At 48.0% G+C, this 26,183-nt stretch overlaps 1 protein-coding gene across 2 annotated transcripts in view; it reads left to right on the top strand.

Moving 5' to 3' along the window:
- Positions 1 to 26,183, top strand: part of MYLK (myosin light chain kinase) — a 1,918,108-nt gene that overhangs the window by 1,417,545 nt on the left and 474,380 nt on the right. For both annotated transcript variants that reach the window (XM_078682035.1, XM_078682036.1), the window contains one exon: positions 18,346 to 18,414. In XM_078682035.1, the coding sequence (XP_078538161.1) occupies positions 18,346 to 18,414 (69 nt within the window). The remainder of the gene's footprint in view (positions 1 to 18,345; positions 18,415 to 26,183) is intronic.

Below are 26,183 nucleotides of genomic sequence, written 5' to 3'. Positions count from 1 at the left end.
AAGAAATTCTGGATAGAATAAAGCCTCTTGCTTCAGATGGCACCATTGTGCAGGCTAAATTTCATCTACTTCTCCTGGAAACTTGTATTTGAGATAAAAAATAAAGACCTGTGATCTAACAATTGATAACTTTTGTTAATTCTAAGGTGAATAATGAATGTACCTCTTGTGATTAGATCCCAGTTAAATAACTTGGAGAAAGGTAGGAGCGATGCTGCCAACAGCTTTTGTTTCTGGACAAGGATTCAATTAAAATTTCTACCTATCTTGCTGTGTTAAAACAAGTGAATGCCTCTTTTTCCTTCAAAGGTTGATTAAAGCCTGGTCTATCACTTTAAAAATTAAATCTTCCGTAGACACAGTAGTCTTATTAAACCACCCACCTTTTCAACTTATCATCTGAGGGGACAGTTTTGAAATGTTATACTGCCCACATACTCGAGCAGTAGCAAGACAAAGTTAGTTAAGATGGCTCCTTGCTGATGTTCACTTAAGATGTTGCACAGACAACACTGGCTTTATGGTGCTGGAGATGCCCTCTTCATTCTTGATAGTAGTGGTATCATTCTCTAGGTCTCATTGGATCTCACCCAACCTTTCTTTGCTATTAATAATGTGACTCTGATTAATTGTCTTATTTGTCTTAACCCCTTCGACGCTCATGACGAGCTGGGCTCGTCATGAGGTAGCCTCCTGCTACGCTGATGACGAGCCCAGCTCGTCATGTAACATGCGATACCGCAAATCCCAGCGTACGGGCGGAATTCCGCCCGCACGCATGCGGTTAATTGCCTTGGACTTTTATTTTGAGATACTGTACTCATTCTCCTTCTGCTAGTCTGGTTTCCATTCTTGAGTCAGGACCGGACATCTTCAGCTGGCTCTTGTTTCAATACTCTTAGACATTAAATAATTATTTTGTCACCCATGTTGTTCTGCTGGTTTTGGGGCCATCTTGGGAAACTGGTTGACTAGCAGGAGATTATTGTCTTGTAATTGACTGACGCTCAGTTGAGTATATTTTTGCCTTCCATTGATGATATCAAACCCTTGCAGTTTTTCCTGTGGGCCAGAGAACCTGGATCATCGGTCTTGTATTACCTGAAGCCTAATGCTAGAAAGACCAATACTTTTTTTTTCATTTTTTTTTAAAGAAAGCACCTCATCCTCTCCCTGCTATTCTGGCTCCACATCGAAAACTTGATGACATACCACATATTTCCTATGAGTGTCAAAATCATATTGACATCGAGTTCCCATCTAAATCTTAAGGTAGACACTTAAAAATACATGATGCCATCTCTCATGTGTTCATACTACATCATGTTAATATTATTCTGCCACTGAGGAATTTGTTCACTATGCTTCACTGCCATTCAACTTATGGTCTACTCTTGAGTTAACTCTTATAAGCCACTGCTTACTGTCCTTTAAAAGTCCTCATTGGCACCCTTAAAAGTAGTGTTTTATGTTACAACCAGGCTGATGTTTCAGCATAAACTCAACCCTTTTAGTGAAGCATGTTGGTCCTTTGTAGCAAGTTTCTGTTTCAAGATATCAAGAATCACTAAAGGATAATTTGTTAGTTGAAAATACCTTTTTCTCCAGGCTGATAATTTGTGTGTATTATCAGAAAGACATCAGAAAGATCTCCTGTTAAATACATTATATAGTTGTTCTACCAATCATATAAATTAGTGATTTAAGAGATTTTCACCATTTGTTTTAGTTTTATAATTTTCGGATTGTGAAGTTAAATATTTTTTAGTAGCCGGAGAGCACACACAAGCTTTCCAATTGTGATCAACAATCAGTTGATCAACTGGAGACCAGCAGCAGGAAAAGATAACCTACCCTTTGAAGCTAGAACACACTGCAGCCGTGTCACTGTGCCTTTTATGCAGAGCTTAGACTTTGCAAACTGGTGCATAGAATTTCAGGTCCAGTGGCAATTTTTTAAATACCACATTGTGGTCTGTATATACTGGTTGTTGGGGCTATTGGAGTGTACAGGACTAGAGTAGCTTAGTAACTGTGAATTTGACTAAAGAGGGAGCTGGACTGCACATTGGGACCGGAGCGGCCTAATGGTGTTATTTAGGGTTTGTCCGAGCAGGAGATGTATCTTAAATTGACGGGCCACTATTTCACCAAATCTGTGGATCCTCCATCCTATTTAGAAGCACAGGATTTGCCTGTCACAGGGCAACTGTGACACACTCTCTCAGATGCCCTGTTCAGTGCTATTTTTTGCTTTTCAGAAACCTACCAATTTGAGGGATTTGTTTGTATGAAGCAAATCAGAATGTAAATATGTTATGTATTGGACTAGGAAAAAAATTATGAAGTTAATTATAGGCTTGCCAAAACTATTCGAATATGTGTTGATCGAGAACATAGCATTGATACAGGAACGTATGGTGCAAAGAGAGAGCAAAAAAAAGGAATGGGGGGGGCGTGGCCAAGATGGCGACGGAGTAAGACGCTCTCTGCGTTCCCTCCGGCGCCGAATTCTACAACGCACCGAATAGCACCCCCGGGACCGTGCTTGGACCGGTGGTTTTGTAGCCTAAGGGCACCGGAGCATAGCGGCTGAGTACTGGCGGCAGCGTTGGCCCCTCGGAGCGTCCCGCGAGGAGAAGCGCGCTCTTGGTGCGGATGCGGTGAAGGGCCTGTCCGACGCCGGACTGGCGTAGAAAGGAAGCCGACAGGAAGTGCAGGCTGAGCGGTTGCCGTGAGGTGGTGGAGGTCGGCCCGATACCTGGAGCGGCGCCTCCTTAGCCTCAGTGGCCGACGGGACCTCCGGAGGTCGGCGTTGCTCCGCTGCCCCCTTCCCGTGTACCGCACTGGGGGCACGGCGGCTGAGCTGGGGGCTGTATGCAGATCGGCGGAGCGGGGGCCCTGCAGCGCGGACTGAGGTGAGCGCCTGGAGGCAGCCGGGGGGCTCGGGACCGCGATCTGGCCCGCGAAGGGCGACGGCTGTGCCGGACTGCTGGGCGGGAGCTGTGAAGAAGCGGCATTGGGCGGGTTGGGCGGCCCCCCCGGGGCGAGTCGCCTGCAGATTGCGGCCGAGTGCGGCCTACGCTTGCTTGCGGGGCACACTGGACGGCGGCGGCCTATAGTGGAGGAGGAGGCGTAACGCCTGGAGTCTTGGCTGTGATCTACGACCTGCGTGAGGCTCGGCTCGGAGGGCCTGTGCCCTGCAGTGACCTGGGCACCATTGAATCTGGGAGCGGTGGCCCGGACATGTGAAGCGCTCTCTGGTCTGTGGGGGCACGCACACCATTGAACTGTGACCTGGGGGGGGCTGTCGCAAGATCTACAGGGCGGGCCGATCAGTGGAGAGGTCCGGATATAGCGGCCCTAACACCTCGAAGAAGGACGCCGGGAGGCCCTCGTGGCCGGCGATTGCCACTGTGATTTGTGGTCGACGGCGACTTGGGATCAACTTGAGGGGACGCACACGGCGGACCTTGTGATGGCGAACAACCAGAGGAGGGGGAAGCCTAACAAGGATGGCCTGGCCAGGGGCTCCAATCTTCCGCCATCGCCTGGGGCGGGCTCCTCCTCCATGTCCGGGGACGGTGAGGCGCCGGTCACAAAAGCATTTATGACTGAGCTATTTGCTTCCATTAAAGATGACATCTCAGAGCTGCGGTCCCAGCTCGCGTCGGACCTTCGGGAGGTGAGGAGAGACCTGGATGGGGTTGGCGAGAGGGTAGCCACCCTGGAGGACCATGATCTTACCCTGGCTAATGATGTCCATCAGCTGCAACAGGATGTGCTGCGTCTTAGGGAACAGAATCTGGATCTGCAGTCCCACGCGGAGGATCTAGAGAACCGCTCCAGGCGGAACAACATCCGTATTAAGTCGGTACCATGGGACGGGGAGTCCGGCGATTTGAGAGGCTATATCCTGGAGCTGTTCCGGCAGATCTTGGGCGACGAAGAACTTACGGATGTCAAGATGGACAGAGCCCATAGGGTTGGTCTTCCTAGGCGCGGGGGGGGCCCTCCGCCGGACATTCTAGTCTGCATCCACGATTTTCAGTTGAAAGAGCGCATTCTGAAGAAGGCCCGGGAGGCTACGTCTATCCAGTTTCGTGGACACCACCCACAGCTGTATCAGGATTTGGCAGCTTCTACTCTTCAGAAGCGGCGTGAATTCAGGCCTGTGACTGCCTTCCTGCGGGACCGCGGCGTTGCTTACTCCTGGGGCCACCCGTTCCGCATCATATTTCGTTGGAACAACAGGCTTGAACAGATCAGGTCTCTTCAAGCGGCCATGGATCTACTGGGGATCGACAGACCGGATGCTTCACCTGGCGACAGGAGTCCCTCCGCAAGGGGCCGGCGGCGGTCCCCCTCCTGGCACAGGGTGGGCGGGGAGGGGGGGAGGAGGGTGCCTGACAGGCCCACCAGCTTGCAAGAACGGGTCGACGCGGTGGCCTCGGTTGCCACCGCCACGCTATCTGCCTCTCAGCTTGGTTCCGGGGCGGCGTGATTTCTGAAGAGGGATCTGGCTGGCGCCGGAGGGGCGCACCCCTACAGGTATCGTGGGTTCCTATGTACTTTGGGAGAAGACGCCCAGATACGAGACTCGTGGGGGACATCGGCCGATGTCTCCTTGCCGTCCCATGGAGGACTCTTTTGGACTTCTGATGGTTTGTGGGGGGGTTTCTGGGGGGGGGAGGGTCTTGGTGGGGTTGTTTGGGGTGTTGGGGTTGGGGGCGAGGGGGGGTGTTGGTGGTGACGCGGCTGTGCTGTGGATGGTGCTGTGTGGTGATGATTGGGAGACTGAGAGGTGCTGTTGGTGTGGGGGATGCGAGGCGGATGGGCGTGGGACTCGAGGTTGGGACTGTGGGGCGGAGGGTTGGCGGGGGCTTGATCTTGCCATGTGTTGTAAACAGGGCATCTACCGGCTGGGGTGGAGGGCCTGCCCCCGAGGTATAGAGGATTCTTGTTTTTTGTCTCCCGATGCCTGTTAGCATAGGGACCTGGAATGTTAAGGGACTGAACTCTCCGCAGAAAAGGCATAAGGTGTGGAAATACATAACGGACCACCACTTGGATATAGTGGGTCTGCAGGAAACTCACCTTACCCGCACGGATGAGCTGCGGCTTAAGCATAAGGCATATCCCATGATATACAGATCCTCCGCTTCCACAAAGCACAGGGGGGTGGCCCTCCTCTTCCATGCCTCGCTGCGTTTCCAGCCTGTGGCGGTGCGCACGGACAGGGAGGGTCGCTGGTTGATGGTGCGGGGATTAGTTCAGGGGAGGCTCTGTACCTTTGTTGTGCTGTATGCTCCTAATACTGGCCAGAATAAGTTTTTACAAAGTTTACTGCAGAAAGTGGGTGATTTTGTTGAAGGGCAGTTGTTTATCATGGGGGACTGTAATTTGGTGTGGGACGGGGCGCTGGATTGCTCTGGCGCTCGCAGGGCGGATACTGGTGTGTTCTCAGAGGTGTCGCGGCAAAAAGTGGTGGACATGGGGTTGATTGATGGGTGGCGATCTCTACATCCAACGTCCAGGGATTACACGTTTTTTTCTAATGTGCACCGCTCATATTCCCGACTGGACCATATATTTCTTAGCCAGGCTCTTAGAGGAGATGTCCTTGACTCCACCATACTGCCCCTCTCGGTCTCGGACCACAGCATGCTGGTACTTATTCTGCGCTGGTCGTCGACAGGCTCCGGGCAACGGAAATGGTATTTCCCGGCCTCGGTGCTTCGAGACGAGGCTTCTAACAAGGCGCTGCGGGTGGCCATTAGGGAGTTCTTTGCCCTCAACCCACCGTCGGATACCTCGGTAACCAACACGTGGGATGCCTTTAAGGCGTCCATCAGGGGCACTTGTTTGGGCCTTAACGCACAACTCAATAGGATGCGACGCAGGGAGAGGGAGGCCCTGGAGGCTGAACTGGCCTCTCTCGAGCAGGTACATAAACTCAACCCCTCGAGGGTGACCCTCCGGCCTCTCACGGCGGTACGGGGGAAACTGAGGGCCCATTACAATAACAGGGCGGAGTTTACCCTACTGCGGTTGGGCCGACAGTCCTACTCTTGTGGTAATAAGGTGGGGAGGCACTTGGCCCGACAGCTTCGTGACAGGCGGGAACGTGAGTACATTGGAGGGATTCGCGACTCTGCTGGACAACTGCAGCATCGGGACGAGACGAAGGCGGCCCTCTTCGGTCGCTTTTACTCGGACCTATACAGGGGGGAACAACTAGGAACGGCTGCCCAGAAGGCATACCTGGGGCGTCTAACCCTTCCGCAGGTGTCTAAGGAATGGAATGAGCTCTTAGGGGCACCGATTACCAGGGAGGAGGTGCTAGCGGCTATTACGAACTTGAAGCTTCACAAGGCGCCTGGCCCGGACGGTTACACGGCTGTGTTTTATAAATCTTACGCCTCCGAGCTTTGTGATTTCTTGGTCGCCCTTTTTAATGATGTGGCCTCCTCTGGTTCCTCCACTGGCTCCCTGGCAGAGGCGATGATTACGGTGTTGCCAAAGCCGGGGAAGGATCCGGCACACTGCGCCTCCTTTCGCCCGATAGCGCTTCTTAATCTGGACGCCAAACTATACTCGGCGATCCTGGCGCGTAGGCTCCAAGACCTTATGCCGGCGCTGATCCATCCGGATCAGTCTGGCTTCATCAAGGGGCGCCAGACGCATGATAACACGCGTCGGGTGGTACATCTTATAGAAAAAGCGGAACGGTTTCGTATACCGGCGGTTCTAGTGGGCCTGGACGCCGAGAAGGCCTTCGATCGGGTGGATTGGGGGTTCCTTTTCAATACCATGACTGCCTTTGGTTTTTCGGAGACCTTCATCACTATGGTGAGGGCCAACTACTGCTGCCCCCGGTCCCGGGTTGCGGTGAATGGTCATGTGTCGGCATTTTTTGCTCACACTCGCGGCACCAGGCAGGGTTGCCCTCTGTCCCCCCTGCTATTCGCGCTGAGCATTGAGCCGCTGGCGGTGGCGGTGCGGGAGCATGAGGGGATCCGAGGTTTACCATTCGCGGGGGAACAGCATAAGATTTCGCTCTTCGCGGACGATGTCTTACTCTCCGTTACTGATCCGGAGAGCTCGCTTCCTTGCGTCCGGGAGGCCCTGTTGGAGTTTGAGGGAGTGGCGGGCTTTAAGGTCAACTATAGCAAGTCGCACATCCTGAATCTTACCCTGTCGCAGGTCGAGAGGGACAGGGTGCTGCCGCTGACTCCGTTGTCCTGGGCCACGGGTTCGATTGTCTACCTGGGGGTCCACCTGACTCCGACGGTGGGCGGGCTGTTCCAGGCTAATTTCCCATCCTTGCTGGCGAAATCCCAGGCGGAATTGGATAGGTGGAAGCCGAAGTTTCTGTCGTGGCTGGGCAGAATCCATGCCGTGAAGATGGTCCTCCTCCCCAAATTCTTATATTTGTTCCAAGCCTTGCCTATCCCCGTGGGCAGCGATTTCTTTCGGCGCCTCAAGACTTCTTTATTGCGTTTTGTGTGGCAGGGGGGTCAGGCACGGGTCTCCTATGCGGTTCTCCGTCGGCCGAGATCGGAGGGTGGGGTTGGGCTCCCGGACCTGCAGTTGTATTACAAAGCAGCGCAACTAAGAGTTTTGGTAGAATGGTCGCAACAGACCTCCGAGAAACACTGGCTCCATATGGACCGATGCGTTGCCGGCAGGTCAATCTGGGACCTGGCCTGGAAACCGAAGAAGGACCGCCCCCTCAATGCATATATCAGCACTCCCACCGGCACGGTGTTGAAGGTGTGGGACTCACTGGCGGGAGATGACCGTTGGACCACGTTCCCTTCGCCGTTCACGCCCTTGCATTTCAACCCGGCTTTCCCGCCGGCGCTACATGAGGGGCCGTTTGCGGTGTGGAGGGAGGGGGGGTGTCGGGCGTTGACCCATTTGTTCCACGGCCCGGACACCCTCACTTTCGCTAACTGCATGAGGGATTATGGGGTTGCCCAGACTGAGCAATTCCGGCATGTGCAGCTGCTTCACTGGGCTACGTCGCCTGGAGTGGTGGAGGCGGCTACGAGACCACCGACGCCGTTCGAAGCCTTTATTTTGCGGACGTCTGCCATGACGGGGGCCATTTCCTTCCTTTACCAACTGCTGCTTCAATCGGCTATAGCTCCTCGACCTCGTTATATGGGGCAATGGGAGGAAATGCTGGGGCGAGATGTCTCAGACGCGGAATGGTCGGCGCTGTGGCGCGACTTGTCGTCCTTTAACCATTCCTTGCACCTGAGGGAAGCCCATCTCAAAACGGTCATGCAGTGGTATATGTGCCCGACTAGGCTTCACCGCATTTTCCCGAGGACCTCGGATAAGTGCTGGAGGGGTTGCGGGCTTTTGGGGGACTTCCGCCATATCTGGTGGGACTGCCCGGTGATCCGTCCGTACTGGGAGGAAATCCTCTCCCACATGAAGGACATATTGCCTTATCCCATTGATGACTCTATGGCCTGTGTCCTGCTTGGGCTGCGGGACCCTGGCCTCATCTATCAGACCAGGGCGGATAAAAAGATTATGTGGCTGTGCCTCGGTGCAGCGAAGCTCACACTGGCTGCGGCCTGGAAGAAGAAGGAGGCCCCGGCGGTCTCCTTGTGGCACGCGCGGCTGTGGAGGTTGCTCAGTCTGGAGAGAGTGGCGGACATCTTCCTGGGCCAGTATAAGAATTTCCGGTATCAGTGGGGTCCTCTGGTTACGTTTCTGTCTAAGGGGTTGCCCTCGGCCGTCTGTCCGGCCTCTTTGAGGTCGATGCACCTCTTTCAAGTGTAATGTAGGTATGATTGAGTGTTGAGTGAATGGCGTCACCACTGGGGGGAGGGAGGGGGTGGGGTGGGGATGTTGGTTGTTTCTGTCTTTGGGCTGTGGAGGATCCACGAACTGCTTATCTGCACCGCTTGTATGGTTCCTGGAGGGCTAGGGCCCGGCGCAGTGCGGCGCTGGGTGTCTCAGCTGGACTGACCTAATGACAAACTGTTAGAACACTGTGTACAATGGTCCTAATTGCTATGTGGTCTCGCGCCTGGGCTGGATATGCATATGGAATGGCTTGAGTCACTGTTGCTGTGCGTACAAAGATTTTACCATGACTTTGAGTTATGTGCGGTTCCCCCGCAGCCCTCTGTTTATTTTCCTGTGCAACTTAAAATAAAATAAAACTTTTACAAAAAAAAAAAAAAAAAGGAATGGGGTGGAATCTCCGAGAGATATTTTGTATTGCAGGATCTAACAGTCATCCCGTACACGCATGACATTATTACCTCTTGTTTCCATTATAAGGTGCTTCTGTTACTAAAAGTTTTTGGAGATTTCTACAGCACAAGACCACAGCCAGAGAGTTGTGTATTTGCTACCTGAACCAATGGATGTATAATAGTCTTGCTAATGCACAATTGAGGGTAACTAAATGTAATATATTACCCTCTTCTAGTCATAGGAAAGTTGAAGAATCACTGGTGCGTGGGTGTCCTAAAGTGTTTGACACATTTGACTTTGTCACAGCATAGTCTGCTTAGAAGTGCAGCAGACATCTCTACTATTGTAAAGTCAAGGATTGCTTGGCACTCTGGTATTTGATCCATTGATCACGGAGTCATGTGTGATGTCTAGGTATCTTGGTATTGATTGCCAGACAGACTTGCAATGCAGGGAAGTACAACATGCATGACTGCGGGGTTTATTGTGTAGACTTCGAGGTCATCCCCTTCCCAAGGTCGCTTTTCTGTCTTACCTGAAAAACGTAAATATGAAGTTGCTGCAAACACTTCACCTGAGAGCAGCTGGAGCAGAATATAAGTAAATGGTGGTGTGCAAAATTCTAGATTTTCTAAAAATGCAAACTTTGATTGTGTCGTGTTGTGAAGACTTTGAACGCTCGTCGTTGGGGAGGGGCAAATCTGGGATTGTGTTGGACACTTTTCGAGGTAGATAAACATACTCTAGACATACTGATGGGGTTTATAGTTCTGCTCTGCAATAATAATACCAGTCTACATTTTATATCCAAAATTGAAGGTAAAACGTTTTTTTTTATTAATCTTGCTAATGCAACTACTTTTATTTGGACCACTAAAAGTTATCTTACTAATAAGAAATCCTAAGACACAACAACCACTTTTATGGTGGAATGATTATGCGGAGGTTAGCAAAACTAAGCTGACTGCCTTCAGTAACTCTTATTCCAAGTAAAACCGTGGCCTCCTGATACTATCATCACTCACGGAAACACATGCAATGTACTATTTGGGCATCAGACTATTTCATTTCACACATAGCATGCAGTGTCAAATCTGAAACCATGTGCCTTTTAAAAACCCCAAAAAAAGTAACGGTGTGACATGACTTGCTGGTGCTTTTTTTTTTTTAGGAGTTATGGTCAGGGTAAGGCTACTGAGATTAATTTTCCCTTGATTTTCCAGCATACATCCAAGATCTTTACCAGACTTTTAGGATAGCCACTGACTCTGTAAATACATCGCATTAAAGTCGTTGCACGTAATTGTATCTAATGTTGATGTCTTTAAAAATCCGGTATGATCCACCTTGCTTGAACTAAGTTTGAAACAGCAGACATAAAATAAATACAAAAGGGATTGGTTGAACAACCCGTGTTAGTTTAAGCACAGCACACAGGCAGTGCCCAAAGAATAGGAAAGGAACTCTAACCAACCTGATGACGGGAATGCCCAGGATGCCCTGGAGACGCTGCAGATCTGTTACTGGAGGCTTTTCCAGTGGTGGTTGAATCTTGGGAACAAAGGGTGATGACAGATAGAAATTTCACAGCTGAGAGCAAGATTGCACAGTCATTGGCACGTTGCATACTGGGAAAACACGCCGAGCCAAAAAAAGTGATAATCCCATAGGGATCCAAGGATTTGCTTCCCTGGTGGTGTTATGTGCCTAAAGAAGACTCATGACGCATTGGCTGCAGCCACCAACCTCCTACCCCCTCTACCCCCCTCCAAAAAAAACTTTAGAAAGGAAGATATGACTGAATGTGGTGGAAGAGCTCCACATATCTCTGTCGAGCAAAGCCGAGGCCTTGAGACCCTCATGGGTGAGTAGCGCGCTATACAAATCCCTGATTGATTGATCATATTCAAGACTGGTGTAAAATGACTGATAAACTGAGTGCGGAGAAAGAAGGTGTAGGCTTCGAGTGTAGCTCCTCATGAATGAGGATTGGTCTGCCTTTGGAAAGTGTGAACTTCCGACTGAATGAAAGGAAGTGCAGATTGATACGCTGGGTCCCTGTACTTGGATAATACCAGAGAGTGGTAATAATGTTCAAGTGACCTACACTGCTGCACCACTCATGCCTGTATATGTTGAAATGTACCTCTTTATTTGCAAAATGCAAATAAAATGTGTTTAAAAACACAATGGGAAAGGAAGAGCTTCAGTGAAAATCAAGGAATCTTAACTACGGAAAATGAATTTCCAGGATGAACCTGGGCGCAGGAGCGTAGCTCGGTCAGTAATATCGGGAGTGTGAGTATCTGATTTCCCGACAATCACACTAGCATATAATGTTAAAATATATTATATGACGAGCAGGGTACATGCATGGGAGGGGTTTAGGAGGCAGGGGAAATGGAGAGGATTACAGATATACAGGAGTGCTGAATGAGACAAAAACAATATTTTGTAAAATAAAAAAAATTGGGACTCTCAAAACAGAGAGGAGAGAGAGTGTGTTTGTTTTTGTCAGTGTGTGTATGCAAAAGTCAGAGGGAAAATCCAACAGACACCTTACCATATCCGGCTAAAAGAACTTGTACCCAAATATTAATCTGAAAATACATTCATTATGGGGGCGTAACACCCCAAACACCCACCTGAAGCTATGCCTCTGCAGAAATGTTGTCACAAAATATGCTTACTTGATACTTTTGGTAATGAATGCACAAGTCATTCGCACTGGATCAAACACTGCAGTTACACTCCTTCAGACAGAGAAGGCCCCGTTTCAGCTTTTGAGGCGCTATGTTATTAACAATGCACTGTTTGTAGAACTGACATTGCTTCCTTGATTGTCCAAAGGTCCAAATGAGTGAAACACTTGTCAAGTACTGTTCAAAAATGTAAGTTGTGATACGTTTACCAGCTTGTTTTCCCCAGCCTTGTAGGGCGCCCAGACCTGAAAAACAGATGGTATATTGATCATTAGAGACAAAAATGTATAAGGAAAACTTCATAGAGGAAGGGATACCTCGTCTGTTACTACTAAAGACTCTCTACAATGAACTTTGGTGCAGAAGAAGACTGAGATTACCCCCAGGTCCCTTATGTCCTTGTCCCATTCATAACTAAGTGAAGAGGACCATTTCCCAACCAAAAAAAACAAGAGGAATACTGGGACCCTAATACTGCCCCTCCCACCGGGATTACATAAGCAGTACTTACCCAGCATCCCGCCTGTTCTTTTTTCTGTCTGTCGACAGAATGGATAGTGTGCTGGTGCTGCTCCTGCTGGGCTGGAGTGGCAGTACTTTTTCGTCACCCCCTGCCCGGCTGCCTGGCTGTGTGGGCGCGGGGTTCCCTGAACTGTCTCCTGGCCTGCCAGGCTTGCTGGGCGTCAGTCTCTCTTGGAGCCGGTGTTCTGCTGTGCACTGCGTGCACCTCCCGGTCCTTTGCGGCTGGGGCTGGAGTTCCCGGTTGCTTCCGGGTTGCGGGCTCGTCTACCCGAGCTTGGCCGGGTGAGACGTGCATCGCTGGATGGGCTCCTGCCGGTCTCCTGGATGCAGTTGAGGTAGGGGCCTTGTTCCTGGGGTTGCCCCCCCCCTCTGGGGTGAGTCCCGCTTGCCGGGTTTTTGATTCCTTCCTTGTACTTTCTGGTGGCTGCAATGCCGGAACGTACAGGCATGCTGTTGCTGAATCCTGGGTTGCAGTGTGGATCGGGTTGCATGTGCATTGCTCACGATGATGATTGTACCCGTACAGTGATATTCCCTGTCTTGTTACTGTGTGGTGGCGAGCGCTGGGGTGGCGTGTTCGTTTCTGGTTTTCTCATGTGCTGTTTCGACATTTCTATGTATGTATATGATGTTCCTGTTCCCGGTGGTGGAGGCCTTGTTGTGCTGTTGGCCCCCGCCCTCGCTGTCTGTTCGCTGTGCTGGTGCCGGTCCTGGATTGTTGGCGGGCTGGCATTGTGGTGTTTGCCTCGAAGCGCGCAGGGGACTCCTAGGGATGCCGGGGTTTGAAGCCGGGGCCTCATACATGTGATGCATGCGCTCTGCCACTGAACTATATCACCGCTTCTGTCTTCCATGGAGAGTTGTGGCGCATGGGCCCGTGCGGCTGCCTCCTGGGTGCTCTGTTCTCATGGTTCGCTCCCCTGCGTGGGCGGTCACCATGTGGCCGGCGTTCGTTCTCTCCGGTGGCCGCCAGCACCTCGAGTGTTGCTTGGGAATGTTTCTTTTTGTGCTTGCACATGGTGAGGGTTTGCATTTCTGCTTGTCCTGCTGCTGCCACCGCTCCCCCACTTCTCCCGGGGGTTTGTTGCCCGGGTCGAGTGTGCCTTCAGTTGGGTCTGTGCTTCCTGTGTGGACTCCATCCTGGTGCTCTATGGGGCTCTCTGCCCCCACCCCACCTTTGGTGCTTGGTTGTCTGACCCGGGGTCTGTGTGGGTGGCGACTCCTTCTTGGCTTTGTTGTGTGGTGTACGTGTTGCCGCACTGCCCGTGTCTAGGAGCTGGCCGTCTGCCTCCGGGTATTTCTTGTACGTGCACACAGGTGTTGAGGTGTGGCGCTGCTGTCCTGGTTTTCCCTTCCAGTCGAGCGCTGTGGTTCCAGGTTCGGTGCTTGTCATCATCTCCCTTGGTCTACGTGGTTGGGGTTTTCTGTCTCTGGCCTGCGGCCTTGCCTCCTGCTCACCCCTGCTCTGGTTTGTTCTATGGGGTGGGGCGTGCCGGGGCTCTTCACCCTTTGGGTCGCTTCTTCCTACCTCGGATTGGCGTGGGTTCCTGTCGCCTCTGTGGTGGCTGGTTCCTTTTTTTGCTAGCTCTGCCTGTGCTTGCTCCTTGGGTTCCAAGTGTTGTTGGTGTCTCCCTACCTTCTTGGTTACGCCTTGCCCTCTGCTGCTCTTGTGTCGGCATTGCCTCTCGCTTCTTCGGCGGCGGCCTGTTGGGGGTGTGACTCTGTTCCCCCAAGCTTCTGGCTCCTCAGCGGGTACCTTCCCCTGCTGGTGGAGGGTCGGTGTTCCTGCTACTTGGGTCGCTGGGGGGGTCCTGTTGACTCCCCTGGGATCCTGTTGGCCTGCCGCGGTTTTCTCCGCTTTTCTTTGCTGCCCCTCTGCGTTCCTGCTTCTCGGGTGTAGCGGGTGCGGGTGTCCTGGCCTGGCCTTGGGTGTGCTGCGTGCTCTTTTTTTTCTGGTGCCCTTGCCTCCGCTGCGGGCTGGCTGTTGTGTTGTGGCCTCTGTTCCGCTTGGGTGTCCTGGTTCTTCGCCTCCGCTTACTGGCTTCTGTTTGGTTGGTCGGGCCACTGTCTGGATGGATGAGAGGTCTCAAGCGCCGGTCTCCAGGGAGCTTGCTCTTCAGCGTTGCTGAACCTTCTCGTCTCCTCAATCTTGGGGCTCCTGGTTCCTGGCTTTGTTGGACTGCGCCTGGTTCCTCTTGCTCCTTCCCGGGTTTCTCCCTCGCTCCGGCCTGGGACTTCGGGTGTTTGTCCCAGGGTCTTCTGTGTGCTTGGGTTGCTTATGGTGTCTGGCTGCTTCTGCCCTGGCTCTCCCTGTGCTTGCCCATGGCTTACTTCTGGTGTTCCTGGTTCTGTCATAGTTCCTGCCTGGTTTCTTCCTGGTTGGGGGCCTCCTGGGGGTGCCTGCTGGAGGTTTTTCTGGCTGGTATGGTTGGGCGCCTGCTCTTCTTTTCCCTGGCGTCCCCCCTCTCCCTCCCCGGTTTGTTTTCCGGTGGTGGTTTGCCTTTTGGTCCCTGGGGTTCGTGCCACTGCTGTCTGGGCCTGGCTGCCTTTTGCTGCTTCCTTGTCCTAGCGTGCCGCCTGTTTCTCCTCTTCTGTTCTGTAGTTCTCCAGGTTGATGGCCTGTGGCCGTGTCCCCCTTTCTGGGCCGGCTTTCGTCTGCTCTCTGTTTTTGTGCTAGGTCGGGCCGGGCTGGTCCCTGCCTGGCCTCCTGGGGCTGCCGGGTGCTGTTGGCTTCTTGGTCCATCTGCACTCGGGTGTGTTTGCTCCCTGGGTTTTTCTGGTCTCGTCTGGTTCCCATGACTGGGTGCCTGCTGGGGCTTTTCTGCTCCTTTTTGGGCTCTGCTTCCTTGCCTGGGCTCTCTTTTGGGTCCTGTCGGGGTACTCTGCTGTTGTGGCCGCATCCTGGTAGGTCCTTCTGGGGTCCTGTGGCTCCGGGTCTGTGAGCTTCCTGCTGGTTCAGGTTGGCCTCGGGCTGTGCCTCCTGAGGTTACTGCCGGTTCCTGTGTACCTTCCTGTTGGTTTTGGGCTTGGCGGCCTTGTCCGGTGGGTTGTTTTGGCGTCTCCTTTGTGTTCTGGTCCCGGTTGCCCTTTCTCCTGTTTCTCAGGTTGGCGGCCTCCTTTTTGGGGTCCTGGCCTTCTGTTTGTCTCCGGTCCTTGTCCCTGCTGTCCTGTTCTGGGTTACGGGCCGGTTGTTTCCTGCCGTCTTCCTTTCCCTCCTTCTCGGTGCTCCCTTGGGTTGCTGCTTTTGTTGTGGTTTCCTGGGTGTGCTTGTGGGTGCGGAAGGCCGGATTTCTGCTTTGATATTCTCCACTTAGTTATGAATGGGACGAGGACATAAGGGACCTCGGGTTAATGCTCTATTACTTACCGGTAATCTTCATTACTCCGGGTCCTGTTGTCCTCATCCCATTCATACACCCCTCCCTCCCTCCGTCCCGGACGGCCGGCCTTCCTGTCTGGGCTTGGTTGTACAGGCGGGATGCTGGGTAAGTACTGCTTATGTACTCCCGGTGGGAGGGGCAGTATTAGGGTCCCAGCATTCCTCTTGTTTTTTTCTGTCAGGAGATGGTCATCTCCACTTAGTTATGAAAGGGACAAAGACAACGGGACCCGGAGTAATGAAGATTACCGGTAAGTAATAGAGCATTACCGAGACTACACTGACCAGGATGCAACAGAAAACAAAAAGGAAGGCCACTAAAGTTGGCCCCATGATAGGCACACTCCTTGAAACTACTCGGCTCATTTGTTTGAGTGTGGCCGCAACTCCATTCCCAATTCTTAAATATAGAAAGTATTTCATATTTCAGTCATACTAAAATATGTTCTTTGGGTTATGGAATAGGGGCATTGTCCAAATATATCCCTATTTCTTGAACAATGAATAACATGGCAAACAAACTGAAAAGTTGAAAAATATGACATGATCTACTTACTATTTTATTAAAACAATTACTGTGACTTTGTTGGTGTGTGCTGTTTTATACGATAGGCTTTTTTTGTACAAACACTCATACTTAAATGCTACTTAGTATTAAAATACCCAAATATTGAAAAAACACAAGAAATTTATGTAAATTAGTATTGCAAAGACTTTTTTTGTAATTTCTTTTTAGATTGTCGCAATAGTTTTTAATCTGACACAGATTGTTCTCTTTGTTCATTCATTATTCAGCCATGATGTAAATATTGTTAGTAAGATTATCGAGTAATCATTCAAATCCAATGTAATTAGGTATTGTTTGGATTGCCGATGAACAACCTGTTAAATATAAAAACGTAATCACATGAAATAAATTCTTCAGTAGCTTCCTTGTTGATATTGTTCTATTGATACGCATCTTCTGAGGGACATTCGGGTTGTCTTAGTGTGTTTTTAGCACATATGAGGATGTGTTAGACGAAAGGCTCAACCATTATTGAAGAAAACAGAACATGGAGAACAAATCAGCCAGATTTATCCAGGCTATTGAACATCTATTTTGACGAATTTCGAAAATTAGGAAAAGCATTTTCATTAAAAATAAATTGACAAAAAAGAAGCAGGAAAATGGAACAAAAACAACATTTAAAAAAACGTAAAGAAGAACGGGAAGCAGGAATAATGTACAGCAAGGGTATCTGTACTGTGTACAGGTAACAAAGAATCTGGTAGTTGGGTATTATGCTATGTGTATGACTAGTGGTACCCTAGAATATCTAGGGACAGCAGCACCAGCGTGTAGGTAGTCATTTTAATGTATGGGTGGGAGTAGAGGTACAAGTAGAAATAGGTATATTTTGGGGTAGAGGTACTAAGGTATAGGTCAGAGGTACTTAGTTATAGGTGAATTTGGAAGTTTAAGTGTATAATTAGCAATATAGGGACATGAAGGCACCAGAGTATTGACAGGATAGTAGTAATATGGTAAAGGTATGGCAAGAGGTACTATAGAATGTTGTATAGCAGGACCAGCATTTAAGTAGAGATACAAAATGTAAATGGAGCTACTGGTAGCAGGATATATGTACAGGCTGGTGTAATAGGATACATTTAGAGGTAGAAGTGCTGAAGGATAGATACTAGAGGTAAAGGTGATAGGATATAGGTATGGTCAGAGGTACTTGGATGTCGGTGATTATAGTTGTACACGATTATAGGTATTTTGAGGTACTATAGGCAGTAGTTGTAAAGAAAAATAAAAAAGTTAAGGGAGAAAGGAGAAGAAACCAATGGGTAAAGAGCAGAAGAATTAATAAAGGAGGAGAAAATGTACTGAGGTAGTCTGCATTTCCTTCTCATAAACAAGACAGAGTGACCATGAGGAAGTTGACATTTTTAAGGGGAAGAGAGTTGACTTGTAAGACGGAAATTGAAACACGGGGGGTTGTGATCGTGGGAAAAAAAGGCCTTATATGGACTTGTTTCAGCTGGAATGGCATTCCTCGGGATGAATTTGACATCTTATTATTTTCATCCACTTAAAATAATTGTAGGAGTTCCTCGACATGGTTTTTTTCGCCAGGGCTGTCTGCTGGAATCCGTATTTTCCTAAATTCACATGCACACATTAAAACACATAAAATGAAGGCGCAAAATCAGTAAATAAATCCCTTTTGTTGAACGCAACTGAAATAAACTCTTCCGCCCACTCTTTCGCGGCATTGCAGAGAGTTGAACTGTTAAAGTTGGAACACACCCAGCAAGCATATACGCCTTATTTCCTAAAAGTACTCGTAAAATATTTCAAATCCCATTTAACACTTTTTAGCAGCTCTAAATGTGAAATATTTCGCCTATCAAAAGCAACAAACACAGCTTTTGGTTAATTTTGGGATCACGTCTGTTAGATTTGTGAACTATTTATCAGTATTTCCTTGTCCATAATTCTTATGCGTTTTTGTTCTTACGTTTTAGATTCCAAAGCTACCACGATGAAGGCAAAGAGCCCCAGAAGTTTACTGTCTCCTTCGCCAGCAACACAGAGTAAGCTATTGTGATTTATCTGCTTCCGTTTGGGCGCTGCAGGAATTTGTCGGGGGCTGGCATTTTGCAGCATTTTTCCCACCATATGAGTCATTTAAAATAGCCTCCTCAGACTGCATGAGTGTGCTGTGTTTCTTTAACCCTAGATAGGTCATGTGAATGAGAGATATCCTGTCCTGTGGTGTGTGCGGGTGACTGACGGGGACATTAGGCATTAACCGGTTCCCATCAGTATGCCTAACGTATCTAAATCTGTACAGGGCTATTCAAAACAAAAAATGGTCCGGCTTCCCCTTGGATCTCATCTCGCTGGGACTGCGGGACCGCGAGGTGGATATCTCTTGGGGTGGTGGTAGGCTCCCGCCGGGGCTCTGGTTTGCTTTAACGCACTACCCTACGCTTTCACCCCAAGACCTGCTTCAGGGGAAGACCAGAATTCCAGGGAGGACTGCAGTCAATATCTCAAGGGAGAGACAGAGCAGCCTTCCACCTACCAGGACCACCCTGGCCTCACGGGTCAATCTTATCTAATTTTAGGAAGCTTTTGGTCCCACAGCAGATGTGCCAAGGTAATGCCCAACAAGTTCACAGGGTTGCGGGACATTATGACCAAAGGCTTCCAGTTCCATGCGTGTACAGCTGCTCCTGTACAGATAGGGTTTTTTAAGTTCTGGTACTTATAGTGTTGGATTTAAAAAGGGGTAAACAAGACTATCAGTACGGACTGGATCCCCAAGTCATACACGGACCTGGGAAACATGGCAAGTCAGGTAGGTGGAATTCACCCACCTCAACATCTGCCACTAGCTGCCCCCAGGATGTGGAGTTCAAGAAGGGGAGTACCCCTGCCTGAAGCCTAAGGCTGACATCTTCACTACTCTCATGCCTTATGTTTTCTTTGACATATTACTATTATATCTATATATATATATTTCTTTTTTACAGAGTTTTATATAGCGCAAACTTGACCTGAAGGTATCGGGTATCAGAGCACAAGTTGCTTTACACGAGGACACATTTATTTGTGTTAGGCACGTGGAGATTAAGTGATTTGCCCAAAATCACAGGATGTTCAGCATCATTGCCGAGACTCGAACCCGGTTTCCCAGATTCGAGGTCGACCGCCCTAGCCGCTAGGCCAACTCTCCTATTTCTTTCCTATGATTTCTGGATTATATGCAGCCATTTTATAGGCCACTGTAAAGAGCAGAGACCATCCTATTTACTCTTGGCTATAGGGATGTATTGAAGACAGTTTAAGAAGTGCTTTGCAAAATACTCACTCTGCAATGCTACTGGACCAAAGGCAGAAACATGTACAATTGTTTTTCTGTTTTTGTACTCAGTTTTGTTTTTTCAGCAACAAAGCTGGACCAGCCTGGCTTCGATTATGTGAGCTGCATTACTGACTAAGCAGTTTTGAATTGGTGATTGTGCAGTTATTCAGTTTTGTTAATGACTGGCTAGTGAAAAATGGCACCTGTACCCACAAATCAGTGCAAGAAGGAAATTGAAAGCGGCTAAAGGAAAGAGAGTTTTAATTACAGTAATTTGGAGTCAAAGCAGTGGTAGGCTGAAGCAATGTGGTGACCCAAATGGTCGGTTCAATGATGTCAGTAAAAGCAATGGAACTTTGAAGTAAAAGGTACAAGTAACAGGAAGTTAGAGTGAAAGAGCTCACACTAGTGACATATTTCCCATGCCTGTGCGTCCCTTTGGAGCACAGAAAAGCGTTTTCTGAGCTTAAACAAGCATTGGCAAAGCCAATAGGTCTCGCCTTTGTGGCATTTTTGCTTGCCAATGTTTTCTAGCCACACTGCATAGCATCTGCGATGATGTGTGGGTGGGTAACGTGTAAAAAAAAAAAAAACTTTGATGCAATTGTATCAATTTGTTATTCTGTGCACCACGCATGCACATGACTGAAAAATGTCATGGGCGATTTGTTTGTTAAATTACTGATTCCAGTTGGATCAGTAACTAAAAAGAAAATAAATAGCAAAACATTTTTTTTTCAAAGCAGGCGGCCAAGGGGAGAGGAAGCATCACATTAGAGGTGGGGGGAGAACAGTGAAGCAGCACAGGGGATGAGTGGGGGCTGAATGACAAAGCAAGATGAGACAGAGAGTGGGGTGAATGATGAAGCAACATGAGGGGCGTGGGGGGAAACACCGAAGCAACACAGGAGGGGGTGCAAAAGCAACTCTTGGGAGGGCTGGAGCTAAAGCAACACAGGTTTGGGGAAAGTAACACAGCTGGGGGAAACAGTGGGGAGAAGTACATGGGAGGCCACAAGAGGGAAGAGGATGGGGAGAAGCAGTCGAGAAACAGAGAGGAGCACTGAATGCAGAGGAAGAGACATACACGAGGGAGATGGCTTCAACACAAGTACTCTAATGGAGCGCTTCGCACAAAAGGAAAAACGTATGCTTCAAAAACAGGCAGTTGAAGCAGCAATGCCACCCAATCATAGATTATAAAGAAAAAATGCTCCACGGGGTGAAAGAATGGAAGAGTGACAAGCTGGGACACAAATAGGAAGCAGACACATGTGAGTGACAAGAAAGCCAACCAATAGAAGCCATGGGCTAGCTCCAACCTCCTATATGCCACTAGTAAGCCACAATATGACTCTCAACTGACGGACATGCAGTGACTAGTAGTCATGTCCTAAACATGGTGGAGATTAAATTTAAAAGAGTTTAAATGACCAGGAAATATGGAGATGAAAATAAGAGATAGCCAGTAAGGGAAATGAAAAAAAAGACAAAAAAAGACACACAAAAGAGTGACGGAGACAGAGCAAGGTAGTCAGAGATGGAAAAAGGGAGAACAATGGAGTAGAGAGCTGGAATAGGAAAGAGAGATAAGATGGAAAAGTTGGAAAAGATAAGTTAAGACAATGAGGGAGAGTATGGACGTTGATTGAATTAAAATTAGATTAAGAAAAGGGCAGAAAGAGAAGTGGGAGGTAGAGTGTGCAATAATTTGAAGCTTTTGTAAAATGAAGAGTAAGACAGGCTGGTGATGGGGAGGATAGGCAGAAGAATGACAAAGAATAGAAGCTGGAGAAAGACGAGTGAGGCAAACAAAGGAAAGAAACAGAAAAGAAGATTGGAGAAAATGAGCAAATACAACGTAAAGAGAAGGAATAGGAAGAGAGAAGGAGGAGAAAGTAAGAATAAAAACATGAGGGAAAATACAAGTGAGACAGAAGAAACTAGTGATCTAGAAAGAGAAAAAGATTGAAGGTTTAGAGAAAGGGAGAGAGAGAAGCAATAATGAAACAGCGGAGGAGAGTTGCCTTTAACCCCTTCAGCGCTGATGATAAAGCCAGCTCGTCATGGGCGTTACCTGCGCTACGCGGATGACGAGCTGGCTTTGTCACAAACCGCGCGATTTTCAAATTTCAGCGCACAGCGGGAAAACCCGCTAGCGTGGTAGAGGTTAAGCCCTCTCAAGTTTGTACCAAAGTTGCTGTGTCCAATATGCTTTTTAAATATACCATTTGTGACATATGTTAGAAAATCTCCCTGTTGAAGAACGCTCCCGCCCCAAATCCCCATATTCACAGTCTTAAAGACGTACCAAAATGTCATCATTAATTCTTGTCAAGTATGTGCTTAGTTAACTATTAACCATTTCTGAAAATATCAGTGGAAGCACTTTTTAATGTGTAAAAATAAAAGTGCCAGGGCCAGAGCTTTTTTATTACTTTCGAAAAATATATTGAACTCTGTAGGAAATTGGGATGTTGGTTCAGAGGTGTGAAGCCCTACTCAAGCAGCAACCACAATTTCTGTCAGGGTGAGGTCACAAGCAAACTCCAAATTAACCTGTGCTTAATCCTCTTGTAGCTTTGCACAAAGCAGTCAGGCTTATCTTAGAGGCAATCTATAATGTGTATTTGCAGCACTTCAAACAGTAATAAAGTGAAAATACAACACATCAACAATTCCACACCAATTTTGAAAACAAGAATAACATTTTATAAATACTTAAGACCAAAATGACGTAAATCCAGTAAATTGAACTGGAAAATAGCTATTTTAAAGTTGTAAGTAAAAATAGTGCTTTAAATCACAAAGTGCCAACTGTGGTTATCTGGCTGCACTGGATCGGGGCAAAGTCACAAGTTCAGGCTAACCACAATGGAGCACAGGCCAGATACAGGGATCAAGTTAGGCCCACTGAACAAAGTACCTTAAATCTCGGCTGGAGAGCATTGCAAGGTTCTGTGTTAAAGCTGTGATGGGCAGCAGTGGTTCCGAGGAGGTGCAGAATGTGATGCGAAGTCCTGCACCGAGGATATGCAGAGTAGCTGCAAGGGATGTCGCACTGCGTCTGTTTCAACCACAAGACCACAATTGAGCTGGCACCTTCAGGCCACTTCCAAGACTGTGGTGGCACCCCTTGGATGGGTGTGCGGGCAAGATGCACATGAGAAAGAGTCCAGGTGCTGGGTTCAAGGAGGTTAGAGGCTTATCTATCCCTGCGGCTCTGTTCAGAAGGCCAGCCATCTATCAATTGGAGTCACTGGTGGTCCTGGGTTCATGATGCAGATTCAATAATTTTCACTCCGGGCAAAGTGAAAGGACAGCAGAGTAGCAGTCCTTCTTGCAGCACAGCAGTCCTTCTGAGTTTTCCACAGGCCCAGAGGTGTACTGAAGAGTTGGGTCTGAGGGTCCACGAGTTATACCTGCTGCCAGCTTTGAAGTAGAAGAAGAATCCAGAGGTTTTCACCCCTGGAGGTGTTTGGAATTTGCTCCCTCCCTTCCCTGTCCCCAACTTGTCTGGGGGCACAAAAGACTAATGTGAAAATCTTTGTGAGTGAGTTAAGGCCGAGCCTTTGTGATGAGTAAGTGTGATAAAGTGACAGATCCTCCCCCATGAAGTCAGAGATGGCCCATCAAGCCAACACATATTCCCCCTTTTGTCTCACTGTCTAGGAGTAATACACAAAGGACAACTGTCAGCTACACTTAGTCATATGACCCAGGATATAGGCTGCAGGCACCAAATGGTTGGGACTAGAAAATGACAACTTTCTGAAAGTGATTCTTTTAGAAATGTGACTTAAAATTTGACTTTACCAATAAAGAGGGTTTATAAATTACAATTAGTTTGAGAACAAACTCAACCTTCCTACCTGCTCCCAATTTAAAGTTATCTCTTATTAAATGTATTAACTATGGGAAGGCAGGTCTTGTAGTAATGAAAAACTAATTTAAGAGTGTTTTGCTTCCAGGACATGTAAAAGTTAAAAATATATTTCCAACTTATTAAATACACTGCACCCTGCCCTATAGGCTGTTTAGGGCACACCCTAGGGGTGACTTATATGTATTAAAAAGGAAGGTTAAGGCCTGGAATTTTGTTTTATTTTGCCTGGTCGAACTGACAGTTTAAAACTACACACACAGGCCGCAATGGCAAGCCTGAGCCATGTTTAACAGGCTACTTAAGTGGGTGGCACAATAAGTGCTGCAAGCCCTATAGCAGCATTTAACTTACAGGCCGTGGGTACATATTGTACCACTTTTCTAGAATCATACAAGTAAATTAAATGTGCCAATTGGGTGTAAGCCAATGTTTAAGGAGAGAGCACTAGTAATTTGACACTGGTAAAGTGTGCAGAGTCCTAATGTCAACAAAAACAGGTTTGTGGGAAGACCGCCCTAAGGGTGACATGTCCAATAAAAACTTTGTTGAAGTTTCCTGCTCAAAGATAGATAGACAGTGTCAACAAGCAGTGGAGTGCCATTAATAAGTGCCGATGTTCAGAAATCTGTGCTGGTGCCGCTAAAGGCACAAATTAAGCACTGCCTGGAAGGCACTGTTTAACACTCTCATGAAGTCAAATGCTTTCCCCATTCCACAGCAAACACATCAGTCAGTGCAGTATGTGGTGTGAGGGGTAATTTCGTCTCAACTAGCAGGAGACCGAGGCATTTTTAGGCCATACTTAGCAAAATGCATATGCAATAGGGCAGATTCCTTCCCCCACAAAGAAAATAGCAGTAGTGCAGCCCCCCTTAATAAATAAATAAGCCATCTCCATACATTACATATGTAGCTGTACTGTAAGCAGTTCTAGCTTCTTTCACACCCAGCCCTTGCAGCAAAAATGCTATTGTCGTCTACACTCAATCAAGGGGCACAACCACAGACTCAGGCAATGGTAACATGTAACTGATAGGTGTGAGTCTAAATAGAGAAGCAAAGCATAGTGTGATAGAAAATCAGTAACCTCCCTTATTATAATTCCAACCTTTACCCACTATAGCTGATCACTTCTAACTCATTCTAGGTCATGTGCATTTGGAACAATATTGCCAGGGAGGATGCCAGGAAATAATTAAATAGAGTATTTCATTTCCCCTTCAGTTTTCTGTTTCTTAGGATCCTGAAGTGTGTGGTTCCTCTGATCGTCTTTCTTTGAGCAAGTTCTTTGGGTAGTTGTAAATGTACTGAATGCATCAAAATATCTGTTTCCTTCTGTTTTTAGGGCATACACTGTGTAACTTAATTGCTTCAAGGCTGTCTTGAGTTTAGCAAAAAGTTGAGTATGTGCAGAGAGATAACAGGGTTACAAATAGCTATCTAAAAGACATGAACCTCACATTAAAAAAAACGATGATTTTGAGTTATATTCATCAACTTACCAAGCTTAATTAATAATTGAACCATAATATGGTACATCATAACAATTCCTGTGCATGATATATCAGAGGAGGTAAAATACAAGCTAGAAAAGTGAAAGGGGAGAAGTAGATGCATTTTCAGTGTTATTCTGAATAGCTGGTGGAGCTGCAGATTTCCAAAGAAAGGGTACTAGAAGGGCAAGATCACTAGCGGGAATGCATCTATGTTGTCTAGCAGCTAGAGCTGCTGACTTTGGAACTGTGGAACCAGGTTCAAATCTCTGCCTTGACTCAGCATCCTGTTATAAGGACCATTCACGCAATCTTTCTAAGCCTTGAAAAATGTGTATGTACTGCTTCTTTTGTAAAGCCCTCTAATGTCCTTCGGTCAAGATTGTGCTTCAGAAAAAAGGAAAATAAATCACCTGCTCTGATGAATCAGAAGGTTTTTTACGTGAAAAAAGCATTGCGGGTAAGAGAGTTGATACAGATTTCATTTGGTCTGTAAGGAATGTGGGCTTGTGGCATATAAAACAATTGCAGAATGGACAGTGGCGGCTCGCAGAGGTAACACTATGGGGTGGTGAGGTGGGGCAGGGTGGGGGTGGAGGGTAGTCGAGTCCGACATATGACGGCAAAGGTAAATAAATAAATAAATATCTGCCGTTGTATGTCTGACTCCACTACCCCCCCAAAAGGTGAACTGTTAGAACTGGGGGTCTCTAGTTGGCTGAGGTAGGGACCGTAGTCCAAATGGGGACCCTTGCTTCTATTCAGGGTAAGGACGGACACACATTTAGATAACCCCTGCTCACCTCCTGGTAGCTTGGCACCAGCAGCCAGGCTTATCTCCAAGGCAATGTGTAAAGTATTTGCAACCACACTCCTAGTAACACAGTGATAACACCACAAATGGATACCACACTGGTTTCATAAAAATAGCAGAATCTTTATAAAAAGGAATATGATGAGACCAAACGATAGAAATCCAACATAAGCGTATTCGTAATATTTCACTTGGCCAGTTATTAGGCCATAACACAAACCAGATAGGGGAGGGTCTAAGGGATAGTTTTATGACCCAACAATACTAATATCCCAAAACCATATGCACAACACAAGATA

This window comes from Lissotriton helveticus, chromosome 3_1 (genome assembly GCF_964261635.1).
Source record: "Lissotriton helveticus chromosome 3_1, aLisHel1.1, whole genome shotgun sequence".
Classification (NCBI taxonomy): domain Eukaryota; kingdom Metazoa; phylum Chordata; class Amphibia; order Caudata; family Salamandridae; genus Lissotriton; species Lissotriton helveticus.
Note: the sequence above shows the minus strand (reverse complement) of the source record. Positions and strands in the feature narration are given on the sequence as shown.